At 38.0% G+C, this 17,137-nt stretch overlaps 1 protein-coding gene across 1 annotated transcript in view; it reads right to left on the bottom strand.

Moving 5' to 3' along the window:
- Positions 1–6,172: 6,172 nt before the first annotated feature.
- LOC107714194 (uncharacterized) overlaps positions 6,173–17,137 on the bottom strand; it is a 27,808-nt gene continuing 16,843 nt past the window's right edge. Inside the window, exons 9-10 of the mRNA XM_016519964.1 lie at positions 6,276–6,389; positions 6,173–6,178 (exon numbers count right to left, since the gene is read on the bottom strand). Of these exons, the coding sequence (XP_016375450.1) occupies positions 6,173–6,178; positions 6,276–6,389 (120 nt within the window). The remainder of the gene's footprint in view (positions 6,179–6,275; positions 6,390–17,137) is intronic.

The raw sequence follows: 17,137 nt of genomic DNA on the forward strand, positions 1-17,137 counted from the left end.
GCTCTTCTCTCTAGAAATATGGCACATAGTCTTAGAGTTTGTACGTGAATAACTGGGGCCCAGGTCAGGAAGCAGACAGACTGGCTAAACCGACTGTCTGTTAGCCGCCTCATGTCATGGAAGTCAGTTCATTCTCAACACATACTCCTACACCAAGATATCATACTATAGAGACTGTGTCTGTTACCTGAACTAGCAAATACAAAAAATGACCAAACCAATTTAAGGCTAACAATTTAATTGATGTTCAACAAATAAAAATCAGATATAATACAGATAAAAGATAAAGCTTGGCTTAATGAATATTAGATCCCTTTCTATGAAAGCGCTTTTTGTAAATGAGATGATCACAGATCAAAACCTAGATGTGCTCTGTTTGGCAGAAACCTGGCTAAAACCAGATGATTACATTACTTTAAATGAGTCCACCCTCCAAGATTACTGTTATAAACATGAGCCACATCCAAAAGGTAAAGAAGGAGGTGTTGCTACAATTTATAGTAATATTTTCAGTATTTCTCAGAGCTCTGGTTTCAAGTATAATTTGTTTGAAGTAATGGTGCTTTGTAACATTATCCAGTGTAATAAGTGTTAATGATAAATCCTTATTGATATTTGTACTGGCTACTGTACACAGGTCACCAGGGCACCATACAGAATATATCAAAGAATTTGCTGATTTTTTTTGTGTGAGATAGTGCTGGCTGCAGATAAAACCTTAATTGTTGGCGATTTTAATATCCATGTAGATAATGAAAAAGATACATTGAGGTCTGCATTTATAGACTTTCTAAACTCTATTTGGGTTAGACAACAAGTGACAGGACCTACTCATTGTCGTAATCATACTTTAGATTTAATACTGTCACATGGAATTGATGTTAATGGCGTTGAAATTCTGCAGCAGAGTGTTGATATCTCAGATAATTATCTAGTCTTTTGTATACTCCATGTAGCTAAAGCTGCAAACTCAACTCATTGTTACAAATATGGTAGAACCATCAATTCTACCACAAAAGACTGCTTTGTAAATAATCTTCCTGACTTGTCTCACTTCCTCAGCATATCTGATAGCTCAGAAAAACTTGATGTTGTAACAGAAACTATGCACATCTCTTTTCTTGCACTTTAGATACAGTTGTTCCTTTACGCTTAAAGAAGATTAAGGAAAACAGTTCGACACTGTGGTATAACGAGCATGCTCACACCCTAAAGAGAGCAGCCTGGAAAATAGAGCACAGCTGGAAGAAAACAAAACTAGAAGTGTTTCGTATTGCATGGAGGGAAAGTACTTTCTCCTACAGAAAAACCTTAAAAACTGCTAGATCTGCTAGACTTCATGAAGCTCTTTACTTCCAAGACCGATACTAATAGAGATAAAATTATAATCATACAGCCATCAGCTACAGTATTGCATCAGATAGTGCTATAGATCCCCTGAGGCACAATTCCACTCATTCTCTGCTATAGGAAAGGAAGAATTTTATAAACTTGTTAAATCATCTAAACCAACAACATTAGAACCTATACCATCTAAGCTACTAAACTGGCTGATATTAAGCCTCTCATTAAAAAAACACAACTTGATCCAAAAGAATTAGTTAATTACAGACCAATCTCAAGTCTCCCTTTTCTGTCAAAGATACTAGAAAAAGCAGTATCCTTACAACTATGTTCCTTATTAGAGAAAAATGGTGTGAGGATCAGTCAGGATTTAAAACCTCCAGACCAAAAACCTCCACATTTAATAACCTGGAACACTAACATTTGATGGCTGCTCTGTCAATTCTTTGTCATCAGTTAGGAACCTATGTGTGCTATTGGATAGCAATCTTTCCTTTGAAAGCCACGTTTCTAGCGTTTGTAAAACAGCATTTTTCCCATCTTAAAAATATATCTAAATTACGACCTATGCTATCAATGTCAAATGCAGAAACGTTAATTCATGCATTCATGACCTCAAGGTTAGATTATTGTAATGCATTATTGGGTGGTTGCTCTGCATGCTTAATAAACACACTCCAGCTGGTCTGAAATGCAGCAGTTAGAGTTCTTACTAGAACCAGTATGTTACATGTTCTCTGTGCCCTGTCTGGACTTTTATGTTGAAGTGTTTCCTGTGCCTTGTTTGTAGTCCGTTTGTGTATTGGTTCCCCGTGATTAGGTTCCCCAGGTGTTTCCCATTTACCACGCCCCCTTGTTATCTTGTAAAGCTTGTTCTCTTGTGTATAAATTGTGCTTGTGTTCCACTTGTGATTGGTCAATGTTCGTGTTCATCCGTCTTTTGTGTTCCCTAGCTTCCAGTGTTCTGTATGTTTAACCGTTTGTTTATTAAATACTCCCTGCATTTAGATCCTCGCCTCTGCCTGCTCTCTCGTCACGTAACACAGGAAGTATGACCATATTAGCCCATTTTATTATATATTTTTTTCTTCAATTCTCCCTATTGAACATCATATACATTTTAAAATGTTGCTACTTACTTAAAGTTTAGCTCCTCAGTAATTGAGCAGGCTCTTATCACATTATAGTCCTTCATATCCACTGCAATCTCAAAACGCTGGCCATTTGATAATACCTAGAATATCAAAATCAGATCCTTTTTCTATTTAGTGCCCAAACTCTGGAACAATCTACCTAACATTGTTCGGGAGGCAGACATACTTTTTAGACACAGATTAAATTTAGATTAAAGACCCATCTCTTTAACCTTTCTTACACATAACACACTTCTATAATTCATCACATTTATATAATTCAAATCAGTTAAAGGATTTTTAGACTGCATTAATTAAGTCAACCGGAATGGGGAACACTTCCCATAACCCCTGATGCACTTGTTACATCGTAAGAAGAATGGCATCTACACTCATATTAGTCTATTTCATTCTTATTCCGAGGTCACCGTAGCCACCCAGATGCAGTATGTATCCAGATAAGATAGTCACTCCATTCACCCGGATCTAGTCCGTATCCTGTCCAGATGGTGGATCAACACCTAGAGACGACCTCTACAGCCCTTTATGTCAGCCGAGACCATGTCAACTAGATGAGCCCCTGAGACAGATCCCCTACGAAGACCTTATCAACTAGATGGCCATCAGCACAAGACCACGAGAACCAGACGAGTCCTCTGCACAATTCTGACTTGTGTTGCAGTCTGGAATTAAACCACACATGCTGATTTCGTCTGGCCAGAGGAGAACTGGCCCCTCGACTGAGCCTGGTTTCTCCCAAAGTTTTTTTCTCCAATTCTGTCACCAATGGAATTTTGGTTCCTTGTCACTGTCGCCTTTGGCTTGTAGTTAGGGACACTTAATTTCTGGCAATATTGTCAACTTGATTGCACAGATACTATTTCAACTGAACTAAGCTGGACGATGACATCACTGAATTAATAATGAAAAATTGAGTGTTTACTACTGTCCTCCTGCATTATCGACAGTATTTTCCTGTTTAATTCTTTAAAGCTGCTTTGACACAATATGTATTGTATAAAGCGTACTTTTTAGACACAGATTAAATTTAGATTAAAGACCCATCTCTTTAACCTTTCTTACACATAACACACTTCTATAATTCATCACATTTCTATAATTCAAATCAGTTAAAGGATTTTTAGACTGCATTAATTAAGTCAACCGGAATGGGGAACACTTCCCATAACCCCTGATGCACTTGTTACATCGTAAGAAGAATGGCATCTACACTCATATTAGTCTATTTCATTCTTATTCCGAGGTCACCGTAGCCACCCAGATGCAGTATGTATCCAGATAAGATAGTCACTCCATTCACCCGGATCTAGTCCGTATCCTGTCCAGATGGTGGATCAACACCTAGCGACGACCTCTACAGCCCTTTATGTCAGCCGAGACCATGTCAACTAGATGAGCCCCTGAGACAGATCCCCTACGAAGACCTTATCAACTAGATGGCCATCAGCACAAGACCACGAGAACCAGACGAGTCCTCTGCACAATTCTGACTTGTGTTGCAGTCTGGAATTAAACCACACATGCTGATTTCGTCTGGCCAGAGGAGAACTGGCCCCTCGACTGAGCCTGGTTTCTCCCAAAGTTTTTTTCTCCAATTCTGTCACCAATGGAATTTTGGTTCCTTGTCACTGTCGCCTTTGGCTTGTAGTTAGGGACACTTAATTTCTGGCAATATTGTCAACTTGATTGCACAGATACTATTTCAACTGAACTAAGCTGGACGATGACATCATTGAATTAATAATGAACTGACTTTAGCTGAAAAATTTAGTATTTACTATTGTCCTCCTGCATTATCGACAGTATTTTCCTGTTTAATTCTTTAAAGCTGCTTTGACACAATATGTATTGTATAAAGCGCTATATAAATAAAGGTTACTTGACTTGACTAGATGAAGTGCATCTCATCACACAAAAGTGATTACTGATGTATATATAGTTATCACCAGCAATTGCCTTAATGTGATGTTGTGTTCTCTCTTATGAAGGTATATAGCACTGAAGAAACAAGTCGCTTTCAGTCTCAATGTGAGGTTCTGTATTCCAGACTGAATCTGTGGCAATGACCTTGTAATCCACAGACAAGCTCCCTCAGTGATAGTGTTCAGTCTATTTATACTTTCAGATGTTTGTTGTGGTGCATAGTGACCTGGACCTTAGACGTGTTAGGACTCTCTTGGAAAATATAGCAAGTGTTCACAGACCCAATACTGCTTTCAGTTTTATCATGAACTTTTGTTGATGAAATTTAAAAAAAAAAAATGTAACATAATCCACTGTATAACACACCTGTAGGAAAGGTTATTATTTACATTTTGCATTTACAGTGGATTCATGTTCCACATGTTTGTTTGTTTTTGTAATCAGCAATATCACACATTGCATGAGTTCTCCCTTTTATTTATTAATAAGCATTCTCTTTGATATTAGCGATACCACACCATCAAGGGTACTGTCTTTTATTTTTAATTCTCTTTTTGATATGAAGCTTAGGCTTCCTGCTTATCAGCACAGGCTCAGGTAATCACAACTGCGCATGTGATATTGCTGTTACACAACAGTTCAGTAAACAAAAATGTAAAGTCAGTGTGACCAGGAAATTGCAACCGATTTTAATTCAGTATTTTGACATTTTTCCAAGTGAAACAGAATATTGAATGATTAAAAAAAGGGTGAGGCTTGATTTTAGATAAATCAAGCTCGGAACAGACTGTCGGTTGGAAAGGAGGGGGTCAGTCAAACATCATCAGAGTCAGAGAAGGAACGCCATTTCAAAGGGGAAGATATACGAAGACAAACACTTTTTTTCAGTAGATTAATTTGCTCTTGTGCATTAACTTGATTACTAGTAATGTGCACTTACAAAGTAAATTTTAATTTCATGGAGACTTACTGACACAATTTTGGACACAATATTGCCAAACACAATTGCCCCCTTGTCAATATGACTGAAATTTGCATATGACTGTTGCATTTCACCCCCTTGTGGCAGTCACGCTGAACTTTTTTAAATGGTTGTGAAGCAGCCATTACCCTACGAAAAGTGAACACTGAATGTATTAATATGCAGTGAATAATGAATGTATGAATATATCCACACAAAGCAAATGACCGCCAATCCCTTGAGGGGGGGAAAAAGGATGGTAGGTTTTCTATCACTAGTCAATGTAAATAAAATGTGCATTTGTTTAAAGGTAAGGTTTTAGTGGGGGAAAATTTTTTTGGTAATTCTCACTCTGTTCTTACTCTGTTTTTACTATGCTCTTACTACTAAAGTTAAAATATTTCAATGCATCCAAAGCTCAAATCGGATCCAAACATTCCTCATACTTATACGATCGGAACACCATGTGGCTCCCATACTACTCTCCATTGGAAATGAATGACTTCCAATCTGTCGTTTGTAGGAGAAAATATAGTTTTGTCTGTTTTCGCTCTGGCAACAAAAATATTATCACAGTTTTTTTCCTGAATGAATCAGAGTTGGATGAATAAATAAATCAACACCTCATTAATAAAGACTGTCACTTGTCGCCACCTACTGACAACAATGTAAACTGCAGAGAGAGTCACAGAAGTAAAAAGACCCAATGATGTTTGACTGCACTCTTGAAATGCTGCTCAACCAACCAGATTTAAGAACCAGAACATTTAAAAAAAAATTCTGTTCAGCTTCAAAGCTGAAAAAACGAAATAATCATTGGTTATTAGTATCTGACAATATTTCCATATTGTTTTTCTCAATGGTCACATTTTCATAATTAATTACCCTGTCACAGTGAGCAGGGCGGCTGCTGGCTGAAGACAACAGATGACCAGATGCTGAGAGGGCTGCTGTGGACCAGACACCACAAGTCTAATGACCTGGTCTTGATAGCCCAGTTTGACAAGCTCCAAGAATACCAGTGAGACGGTGAGTAAACGTTCTTATTGACACCATCTTAACCATTAGCGTGATACAGTCAGGCTCTCCGCTGTTCTCTCTCCCTCAACAGGGGCCAATGTAGCATCATCTACCAAGCAGCAAAACTGTGGGTCCTTGTCTTAGCATCCCATAGCACTTCACTGTTTGTCGTGTTGGCTGTAAAAGCAAAGGCTGAGTTTATTTGGGTAAAAATGAACATTTGAAGCACTTAAATCTCAATGCTGTTTGTGCAGCAAGTCTCTCGCTAAATACATCTGTCACTGTTTTTCTCATGTATTCTTGTTCTATTACCTCCTTTTTCCTCATTCTCTCTCTTCGATAAGCTTTATGTATGTGAGGCCACCAGGACTGTGCAGATAGAGAACGCACAATGCTGACCCAGGCTGGGCCATCCGTTCATCCTGTCACACAGCAGCAAAACAGACCACTATACCACGGCTCCGCGGTTTACTCTCCACCCGATGGTGCTGCCTGAAAGTTATGGTTGAGCAGACGACCTTGTGAGACTCAAAGCATCGAACAATGCCAGCACACCCACCAAACACCTTCCTACACACATGCACAAAAACTCTTCAGTGCATTATTTATGCAGGACACCATAGAGTGGATTAGCAGAACACACACCATTCCGGCTTCTTGAAAAGACCAGGCCGAGACAAATTCCCTATCACACAAACACACTCAACCCCACCAATACAACTTGGAAAAGCATATCACACACTCTCTGGCACACAAATTCAAAAAAGGGCTTAAAGGGATAATTCACCCAAACATCTTTCTTCTGAAGAACGCAAAAGAAGATATTTTGAAGAACTGTTTGTGTCTGAACAATGAAAGTCAGAGTGATCCAAAACAATTCTTGTCCCTAGTGACTTTCATTGTATGGACAAATAACACACTGAAATATCTTATTTTGTATTTCACAGAAAAATAAGTCATACAGATTTGGAACGACATGAGGGTGAGTAAATGATGACAGAATGCTAATTTTGGGGTAAACCGTCCTTTTAAAGGAATAGTTTACCTAAAATGAAAAATTGCTAAAAGCTTACCTACAGGTCATCTAATATATGGATGAGTTTGTTTCTTCATCGGAACAGATTTGGGGAAATGTAGCATTACATCACTTGCTCACCAGTGGATCATCCAGAAGCAATGATTAAAATCAACTTAATGATGTTTATTACAAACACACAGCTTTTTACTTCACAAGAGTAACTGATGGACTGGAGTCGAGGGGATTATTTGTGGATTATTGTAATGTTTTTTCAGTTGTTTGGATACTTATTCTGACGGCACCCATTCAATGATTTAATGCAAAAAATTTTCCAAATCTTTTCCGATTATGAAACAAAATCATCTAGACCTTGGATGGTCTGAGGGTCAGTACATTTTCAGGTGAACATTTTTGGGTGAACTATTCCTTTAAACGACACCAGCAGAGCACAACCCCTCCCCCACCAGCTCCCTTGGCCTTCTCCAATTAGCAAAGCATGTTTGATTTTAGATTTAAAGAGGAGTGACACCATAATGCACTAATTTCAAGAGCTAAGGGGGTTTTGACATGCACATATACGTGCACAGAGTCCGTCAAAATCCCCTTACCCCAAATGTCCGCAGTTTCACTGCATCATATCACATGTTAAACACATTTCTAACGTCCTGCTCCCTGAGGGATGTTTGACACCAGTCCATGCATGTGTGTGTGCGTGTCGGTGAGAATTTGTGTAATGGAAATATCTTCTGTTTTTCTTATGTTCAGCGTGTTATTTGGCCTTGGCTGTAGTCCATGAAATCAAAATTGACCATTCTTATTTTAATGGAATATTGCAGTGTCCATTATAATCTGTGCACATGATTATTTAAAATAATAATAAGAATAAGAAGAATAGAGTACTCTGCAAAAAAATTGTCTTAGTCTTTTTTTTTCAGTTAAATATTTAAACTTTCTTAACTTTATAATCCACTCAAATTCCGATGCACAAAATCAAGTCCCGCCCTACCTTTTTTTCTAGTTCGAGAAGCCATTACACTCAAATATACGTGCCAGTAGGGCCAAAAAGACGATTGCAATTTCCATTTCATGCTGACTTTTACTCTGACCGCAGGAACTCTGGGACTTAAAATCCACTAATTATTCCTGCGATCCAGTGAGGTGCATAAAAACAAACACGGATGCTGCATTTTCTGTCCTTAATAGAGCTGTCTGAGGATACAAGCCCTGCACCACATTGTGGTTAAGCCGTGGTTTGTCACAGCAATGCTTTACGGTCTTAAATAAACCATCTGCACAAATGCTCCTGATTCATTTGAAAAAATCAGCCGTAGGAGATGAGTCGGCATGGTGCATTTGAAACAGTCATATGCGTTAACTACAATGTATTTTTTAATAACATGTCTGGACAACAGCACAGGGAGTTGTCACAATAACTCTCCTACTATTAATTATCTCAGCTTGTCTCAGATTTAACCCGAGGCTCTGGTCAGAGGTCCACATGTGCGCAAACACACACACACACACAGCTGAGCCCCAGGAGATGGCAACATGCGTGTGTGTAAGCCAATAACTGATCCACTGCCTGAGGAAATAGTCACACCTCTAACTTTCTTGATTCTCTGCTCAATATCTCCCTCTTTTATTCAACCCTTCTCTCTCCCTAACCCTATTTATGATTTTTTTTCTCTCGCCCCTCATGTTGTTATCGCTCCTTCATCGGTAAGACATAATGTGACATGGCCGTTCTTAATTAAATTATTAGAATGCAAAATTACACATCAAATTGGATTCATGTCTAACATGCCCAAAAGCCTAGAATACACACACTCACACACGCACGTACGTTATCTCCCCGAACATTGTTCCCCTGTGCAAAGTGTCTACACTTGTGAGGCCTGACCTTAAAGATATGAGCTAGAGAGAGCGCTCTAATTTTGGTAGCAAGGAAAAAGGGCAATCGAACAAGAATAAAAAACACCACAGGGAGCCCGAAGCATGAGAAAATTGAAATGGCGATTAAGAAGAGGATAAGAGGCTAATTTTGTCGTTTTATTTAACCCTTTATCCCCTCTTCTTTCATCTTTACTTTTTTTTTCTCTAATTTATACGTTCTTCTTTTAGGTTTCCAGTAGCTGGCAGAGTCGTAGTGCATAGCGCTAGCAACATCATGGGTTCAATGGCAGGGAATACATATACACTGATAAAAGAGTCTCCCTTTAAGAACAGTTTGCATTTACTGCTAAATTTTAGCATACTTAGATGTTTTTAGCATGTACAGTATAATGATGCATCATATCATATATTATTAAGATCAATTTAGTTAGCAAATTGCCCCTAATTATCATCTGAATTTTTGCAGAAAAATCTGATGTCATTTTTAATCATTTATTTTTTAATAATAATTTGTTTTTAATGTAATGTGCAATATACTAATTCAAATATAAATTATTTTGGCAATTTAGGCGAATAATGACAGATAACCGAACCCCAGGCAAATAGATACATCTGAGATATATATATATATATATATATATATTATTATTAACACTTAATTAATCTTACCAAGTAATTATGAATAACAATTATTAATAATAAAAACTTTTCTAGTGATCTTTGACATAAAATCCTTCTAATATCACCCATAAAAATACATTCACAGATCACTATTATTCAATGACAAAAAATGTCAAGATGAAAAGTCAAGATTAACAAATGCATAAACATTCAATAAATGTGTTGAGATGGGATTTAGTCACATCTTTACTTGCATCTTACCTCATTTTACCCTCTATCTTGAATGCCATTTCAATTGCTGTGTATAAAGGCATATGCTTAATGCTGAAATGCATAAACCAATGCAAATTCTATCATTTCCAAATTACAGTAACCTTTCTGTTATCTGGATTTGTGTAGAAGCTTTGATTTAACTTGTGTTTACTGGCTAGTCAATTGATAAATATGCTAATACACTGTCAAAGTACATTAAAAACAACATTCTGCATTATATACAATAAAGATTGTGTGTAAAAGAACACACATTCATTCCATGCATCTCCTATGTCACTGAATGCATTCAGTGGTGTTTCTTAAAGTCTTGAATAGTCACAGTATAGCTAGGAGAAATGATGGAAACACCACATGACCAACAACTGCAATTATTATTCTAACCAAACACAACAACAGAGGCAGGCAACTGGCAGAGTGCCATGCACAAATTACTGTAAGTCGACATATAAGTAAATTGAACTACTTTGTTTTTCGTGTTGCCATAGCATGAAGCAACTGGTTTGCGGTACCTTCAGGCTTTAGATGAGCTGACCTACAAAACTGAAAGCATCCTTCGTGACTGGGGGTGTGTGCGCGCTCACTGTTTTTGCCCCAAAAGCTCAGATTTTTGAGCTGCTGACATAAACAGTGCTGGTTCAATCTCAGGTAGGGGATCAAAATGCTCTCTATCACTAATGTGTACTGGAGTATAGCGCCAAATCCCACACTGCTTTAATTCAATTAGTGTACTGAAAGTCACTTTGAATGAAATATGTCTGTAAAATGGTTTCCCATACTTTTGAACAAAAATTAGGGATATACAATGTGCATTCCTCTGAAATGAGTTTGCATTCACAAGCAAACTGTTATGTGAATGTTTCTTTAGTGGAGCATCAGTAGAGTGTATGTCGCATACTTTAGTTCTCATTAAACATCCTTAGGCCATACTCTCCTACTCTTATCCGCCCACACATGATGCTTGTGTCCTAAGAGTACATGACTTCCTCCTATGAAGGACCATAGAAAACACGTATGTAATAAAACTGTTATCTAATGAGTGTTTTCACCTTGAATATTTTACAATACAGATCAAAATGAGTTTGAACTCTCATTCTGACGGCATACATTCCCTGTAGAGGATCAATTGGTGAACATGTGATGTTAATTTCTCCAAATATGTTCCGATGAAACAAGCTCATCTACATCTTGGATGGCCTGAGCTATCCCTTTAATTAATTGCAATAGCCATTCTATCTATATATATATATATATTATTATTAACACTTAATTAATCTTACCAAGTAATTATGAATAACAATTATTAATAATAAAAACTTTTCTAGTGATCTTTGACATAAAATCCTTCTAATATCACCCATAAAAATACATTCACAGATCACTATTATTCAATGACAAAAAATGTCAAGATGAAAAGTCAAGATTAACAAATGCATAAACATTCAATAAATGTGTTGAGATGGGATTTAGTCACATCTTTACTTGCATCTTACCTCATTTTACCCTCTATCTTGAATGCCATTTCAATTGCTGTGTATAAAGGCATATGCTTAATGCTGAAATGCATAAACCAATGCAAATTCTATCATTTCCAAATTACAGTAACCTTTCTGTTATCTGGATTTGTGTAGAAGCTTTGATTTAACTTGTGTTTACTGGCTAGTCAATTGATAAATATGCTAATACACTGTCAAAGTACATTAAAAACAACATTCTGCATTATATACAATAAAGATTGTGTGTAAAAGAACACACATTCATTCCATGCATCTCCTATGTCACTGAATGCATTCAGTGGTGTTTCTTAAAGTCTTGAATAGTCACAGTATAGCTAGGAGAAATGATGGAAACACCACATGACCAACAACTGCAATTATTATTCTAACCAAACACAACAACAGAGGCAGGCAACTGGCAGAGTGCCATGCACAAATTACTGTAAGTCGACATATAAGTAAATTGAACTACTTTGTTTTTCGTGTTGCCATAGCATGAAGCAACTGGTTTGCGGTACCTTCAGGCTTTAGATGAGCTGACCTACAAAACTGAAAGCATCCTTCGTGACTGGGGGTGTGTGCGCGCTCACTGTTTTTGCCCCAAAAGCTCAGATTTTTGAGCTGCTGACATAAACAGTGCTGGTTCAATCTCAGGTAGGGGATCAAAATGCTCTCTATCACTAATGTGTACTGGAGTATAGCGCCAAATCCCACACTGCTTTAATTCAATTAGTGTACTGAAAGTCACTTTGAATGAAATATGTCTGTAAAATGGTTTCCCATACTTTTGAACAAAAATTAGGGATATACAATGTGCATTCCTCTGAAATGAGTTTGCATTCACAAGCAAACTGTTATGTGAATGTTTCTTTAGTGGAGCATCAGTAGAGTGTATGTCGCATACTTTAGTTCTCATTAAACATCCTTAGGCCATACTCTCCTACTCTTATCCGCCCACACATGATGCTTGTGTCCTAAGAGTACATGACTTCCTCCTATGAAGGACCATAGAAAACACGTATGTAATAAAACTGTTATCTAATGAGTGTTTTCACCTTGAATATTTTACAATACAGATCAAAATGAGTTTGAACTCTCATTCTGACGGCATACATTCCCTGTAGAGGATCAATTGGTGAACATGTGATGTTAATTTCTCCAAATATGTTCCGATGAAACAAGCTCATCTACATCTTGGATGGCCTGAGCTATCCCTTTAATTAATTGCAATAGCCATTCTATCCAAGCCAGCTGAAACACATCCTTCATGTGATAAAACATCTGTTCAGTGAGAGAACAAGCTCCTATCACAGCCCTTTTAATAGTTTCTTATGTCTCAACACCTCGGGTCTGATTGTCACTTTTCCTCGAAGAACAAATTAAACTTGAGTTAAAACTTGAGTTCAATTTGATGCCTGCCAGATATGTTCACTCAGAGTGCTGTCTTGAATTGTGAACTGTGAAATGGCAAATTCTGAAAGAATGATTTCAAAGCAATAATTTAAAAGCTACTGTAGTTTAAAAAAATATTTTAGATTTCACATCTAAGTTAAAAAAATATATGTTTAAGTTTAAAAAAAAAAAAATCCTAAATGGTTTTGGATCACTGGGTAGTTATGATTCATTAAAAATGGTGGAACTCTTTGTTGTTTTATACAAGAACTAGCTCATATGTCCTGCAGCAGTGAAATGGTTCCTAATTATAGATTAATGTATTATTAAGATATGGCTACTTATTATGTGCTGCTGTGGTGCAGTCATTCGCAACATGGTCACTAATAAGTATTTAAAAGACATTTATTACTCTTTTAATATATAATTGCTAGTGAACAGGCCATTTTTCTGAATTTACAGAAAGTGAAATGACAGAGTTTCAGAAAATACTAAAGGTTTACTTGGGGCTAAATTTAAAATGAAGGATTTTCCCTTGTGTCGCTGTTAGATTATTTAAAAAGTTATTTGTAGCAGTGTTACTCATTCTACAGAAGCATATCCACATGGAGAAGCTCGTTTCAATGTACAGTTACTTTATAGGTCATCGGATGGAGTGAAAATGCTACTTAAGTTAAAATGCTGCTTCTATTTTTACAGCAGCCCTTTCAACCCCTGTAATACTGTATGTATAAGATCACTGTCCTCTTCAGTCCTCCTCTTTCAGGCTTTTGAGTGTCTGTCTCACTATATCTCTATCCAATCCTGGATTAGAGATTCTCAGATAAGGTCAGTTTAACTTTTGAGCAGCTGTTAGGCATCAAGCGTATTTATTTCAGATAGGAAAATGAGACTCCTTACACAAAAATGTATGGCTGTGTTCAGGTGATTATCTAACAAATGACAGTCCTGTAATATTTTCCCATCAGACCTAAAACACACAGTGACAGTAAAGGAGAAAAGTGTCGACAAGGCTGTGAGCATGCATTTGCCTGTTACTTCATCTCTTTTTTATAGTATGCATGTATTCCTCTATGCAACACTGTCATAAAATGCTAACATCAACATGTGCAAAGAGTGCAGGATGCGAAAGGCTGGTTAGTTGGTCCAAAATAGCACCACCACCACACACAAATTTAGCATACAGTTACTGATGGCATAAATGTCTTAAAGTGTTTTCAGCTTAGTCTTGAAAATGCTTAAAAGAGCCCACAAAATAGACTTTTTTAAGATGCATTTGAAAAGTAAATCAAGGAAGGGGCTTTTCACGCTGCGTTTAACACCGGGTTATTCTCGTTCTAAACCCCACTTTTAACCCCAGTTAAGGCATGTTTCACAGTTGTGATTTAGAAGTGGAGTTATTGCCGCTTTTAATGCGAGGTTTTAAATTAGCAATGCTTTTATTACAGCTAATCATGTATACAGCTAGATGTTTAGCAATAGACACCCAATCGTGTGTCGCACATTCACAAGCTTTGGACAGTCACGAAAACACCACCCATGTGTCCGAAATCGCCCCTTATAGGGCACTATTTGAGGGGACAGCCATTTTTAGTGGTGTCCGAAAACTTAGTGGACATTATCAAGTGCACTCATTCAATCCCACAATGCACAGCAATAACGAGTGTACAACTAATGTATGCTCAAAGGCTAGAGAATACACATAATGCACTGTAAGAGTTGTGCACCGAATGAATTGCACGTCTCGCCAGAAGATGGCACCTGCAGCTCAATCATCCATCCATTTTACAAAGTGCTCGTCCACGGCGTACAGCATAATACAAAACAGATAGAAATTCATTGTAAATGTATTATTAAAATGTTTAATTAGGTTTTATACATAATTTCCAGGACAGAGTTATCCCTCCATATTCTGGCCCTTATGTCCCGCCATAGTCAGCTCACCCTCAGCCGTGATGCAGGCGGCGGAGCTCCTCTCCGCGCTCACACCGTCCACGGCTTGCTCCCTCGTGGTGGGTACTGTCACCGGCTCTCGCACCTGGTCTGACGTGTTGGGCTCAACTTCCGAGGCGATCCTCTTCTCAGCCACGGGGCTTCGCTCCGGCTCGTGGATCGCAGCGGGAAATGGCTCTCCGTCATCGGTGGGCTCCGGCTGATGCTCCGTACCGCGGGGAGATGGTGGGCTGGGCTCAGGGTCCTGAGTGGGGCTGGTGTCGTCGTCAGCGATGCCCACGGTTAGCTGGGACTTGCAGGAATTCCAATAATGACTTTTAATGTAGATACAACAAGGCAGATCCAGGTAGGAGGGAGACACACACTCGGGGTAACATTCACAATAACCGACAATACAAGAGACAGGAACTTATAGGGCAGATAACGAGGGGCAGACAGGTGAGCACACTGAGGATAATTAACTAATGATTGAACGGGCTAAACCAACAAAAGGGGAAGAAACCACAATAAACAGTCCACAGGGGCGTTACACTGAGGGTATAGGGGGCAATTTCAGATTTAGAGTTTGAGACGGAAAATGGACAAAAAGTGATGAAAAAGTAAAGAAGAGATTGTTTTATTTTTACCTTTACAGTCCACCGAAAAGTCCATTCAGGGAAAACTCTTGATAGTACAGTCTGTAATAACACCAGGCTGCGCAATGCTAAGCTTACATGTTAAGTTTTTGCATGCTGCATTTGTCCAATCAATGAAACTAACCTCAAATATGCAAATAAGAATGTTCACCCAGGTTTTAGGAATATACAGTGTCAAACGTGAGTTTGTGATTTTGAATACCCAAGATTTATTGTTAACCCCTGATAATTTATGAGCAGTGTGAAACGTGAAACAAGATAACCCAGGATTCCATTTACCCGGGGTTTATAATCACCCAGGGTTCTTTTTTGGTGATAACTCCCTACTCGCTACTTCACAGTTAAAGGGTTAGTTCACCCAAAAACGAAAATTATGTCTTTAATTACTCACACACATGTCGTTCCAAACCCGTAAACCCGTATCTTCAGAACACAAATGAAGATATTTTTGATGAAATCCGAGAGCTTTCTGACCTTGCATAGACAGCAATGGAATTACCATATTCAAGGCCCAGAAAGGTAGTAAGGACATCGTTAAAATAGTCCATGTGACATCAGTGGCTCAACCTTAATTTTATGAAGCTACAAGAATACTTTTTGTGCGCAAAGAAAACAAAAATAATGACTTTATTCAACTATTTCTTCTCTTCTGTGTCAGTCCTCGACGCACGTTCACGACAGTACCACGCATGTGTGCACGACGCATGTGTGAGCATTCCACTGCTTGTAAACAAGGCTCAGTACATCCTGGTGCTGTCAGAACGCTGGCTCCTCCATCAGCAGTATCACACGCATGCGTTGTGGTACCCCTGCCTTACGGGTTTGGAGCGACATGATGGTGGTGAGTAATTAATGACAGATTTTTTATTTTTGGGTAAACTATCCTCTTTTAAAATTAAGGGCAAGAATGACATGATGCAATTAGCACACATTCAGCATGACATCGACAGCAGCTGGCATGACCAAGGAGGAAATCATCTGTTCCTCAACTGACCGACATCGACATTGTCTATGTTTGACTACTCTGTTGTTAAGCTGGAAGAATGTCTGATATCTACTCACGTGGAAACAGAAATTAATGCCACAAGGGAAAAGCAACTTCATGCCAAATTCAAATTAAGGTCAAGCTATATTATTGCTGTTGTTTTTAGGTTTGCGTATGTATTTCTTGTTTAGAACTGAAGAAGATTTAAATTAGATTTTAAGTACATAGTGGTCCATAACAAAGGCCAAATAACATACGTTTTTGTACATACATACAGTGTTGTGAAAAAGTGTTGGCCCCCTTCCTGATTTCTTATTTTTTTGCATGTTTGTCACACTTTAATGTTTCAGATCATCAAACAAATTTAAATATTAGTCAAAGATAACACAAGTAAACACAACATGCATGTTTTAAATGAAGGTTTTTATTATTAAGGGAAAACAAAATCCAAAACTACATGACCCTGTGTGAA

The sequence above is a fragment of the Sinocyclocheilus rhinocerous genome, unplaced genomic scaffold (assembly GCF_001515625.1).
Source record: "Sinocyclocheilus rhinocerous isolate Xijiao unplaced genomic scaffold, SAMN03320098_v1.1 scaffold1591, whole genome shotgun sequence".
In the NCBI taxonomy this organism is placed as follows: domain Eukaryota; kingdom Metazoa; phylum Chordata; class Actinopteri; order Cypriniformes; family Cyprinidae; genus Sinocyclocheilus; species Sinocyclocheilus rhinocerous.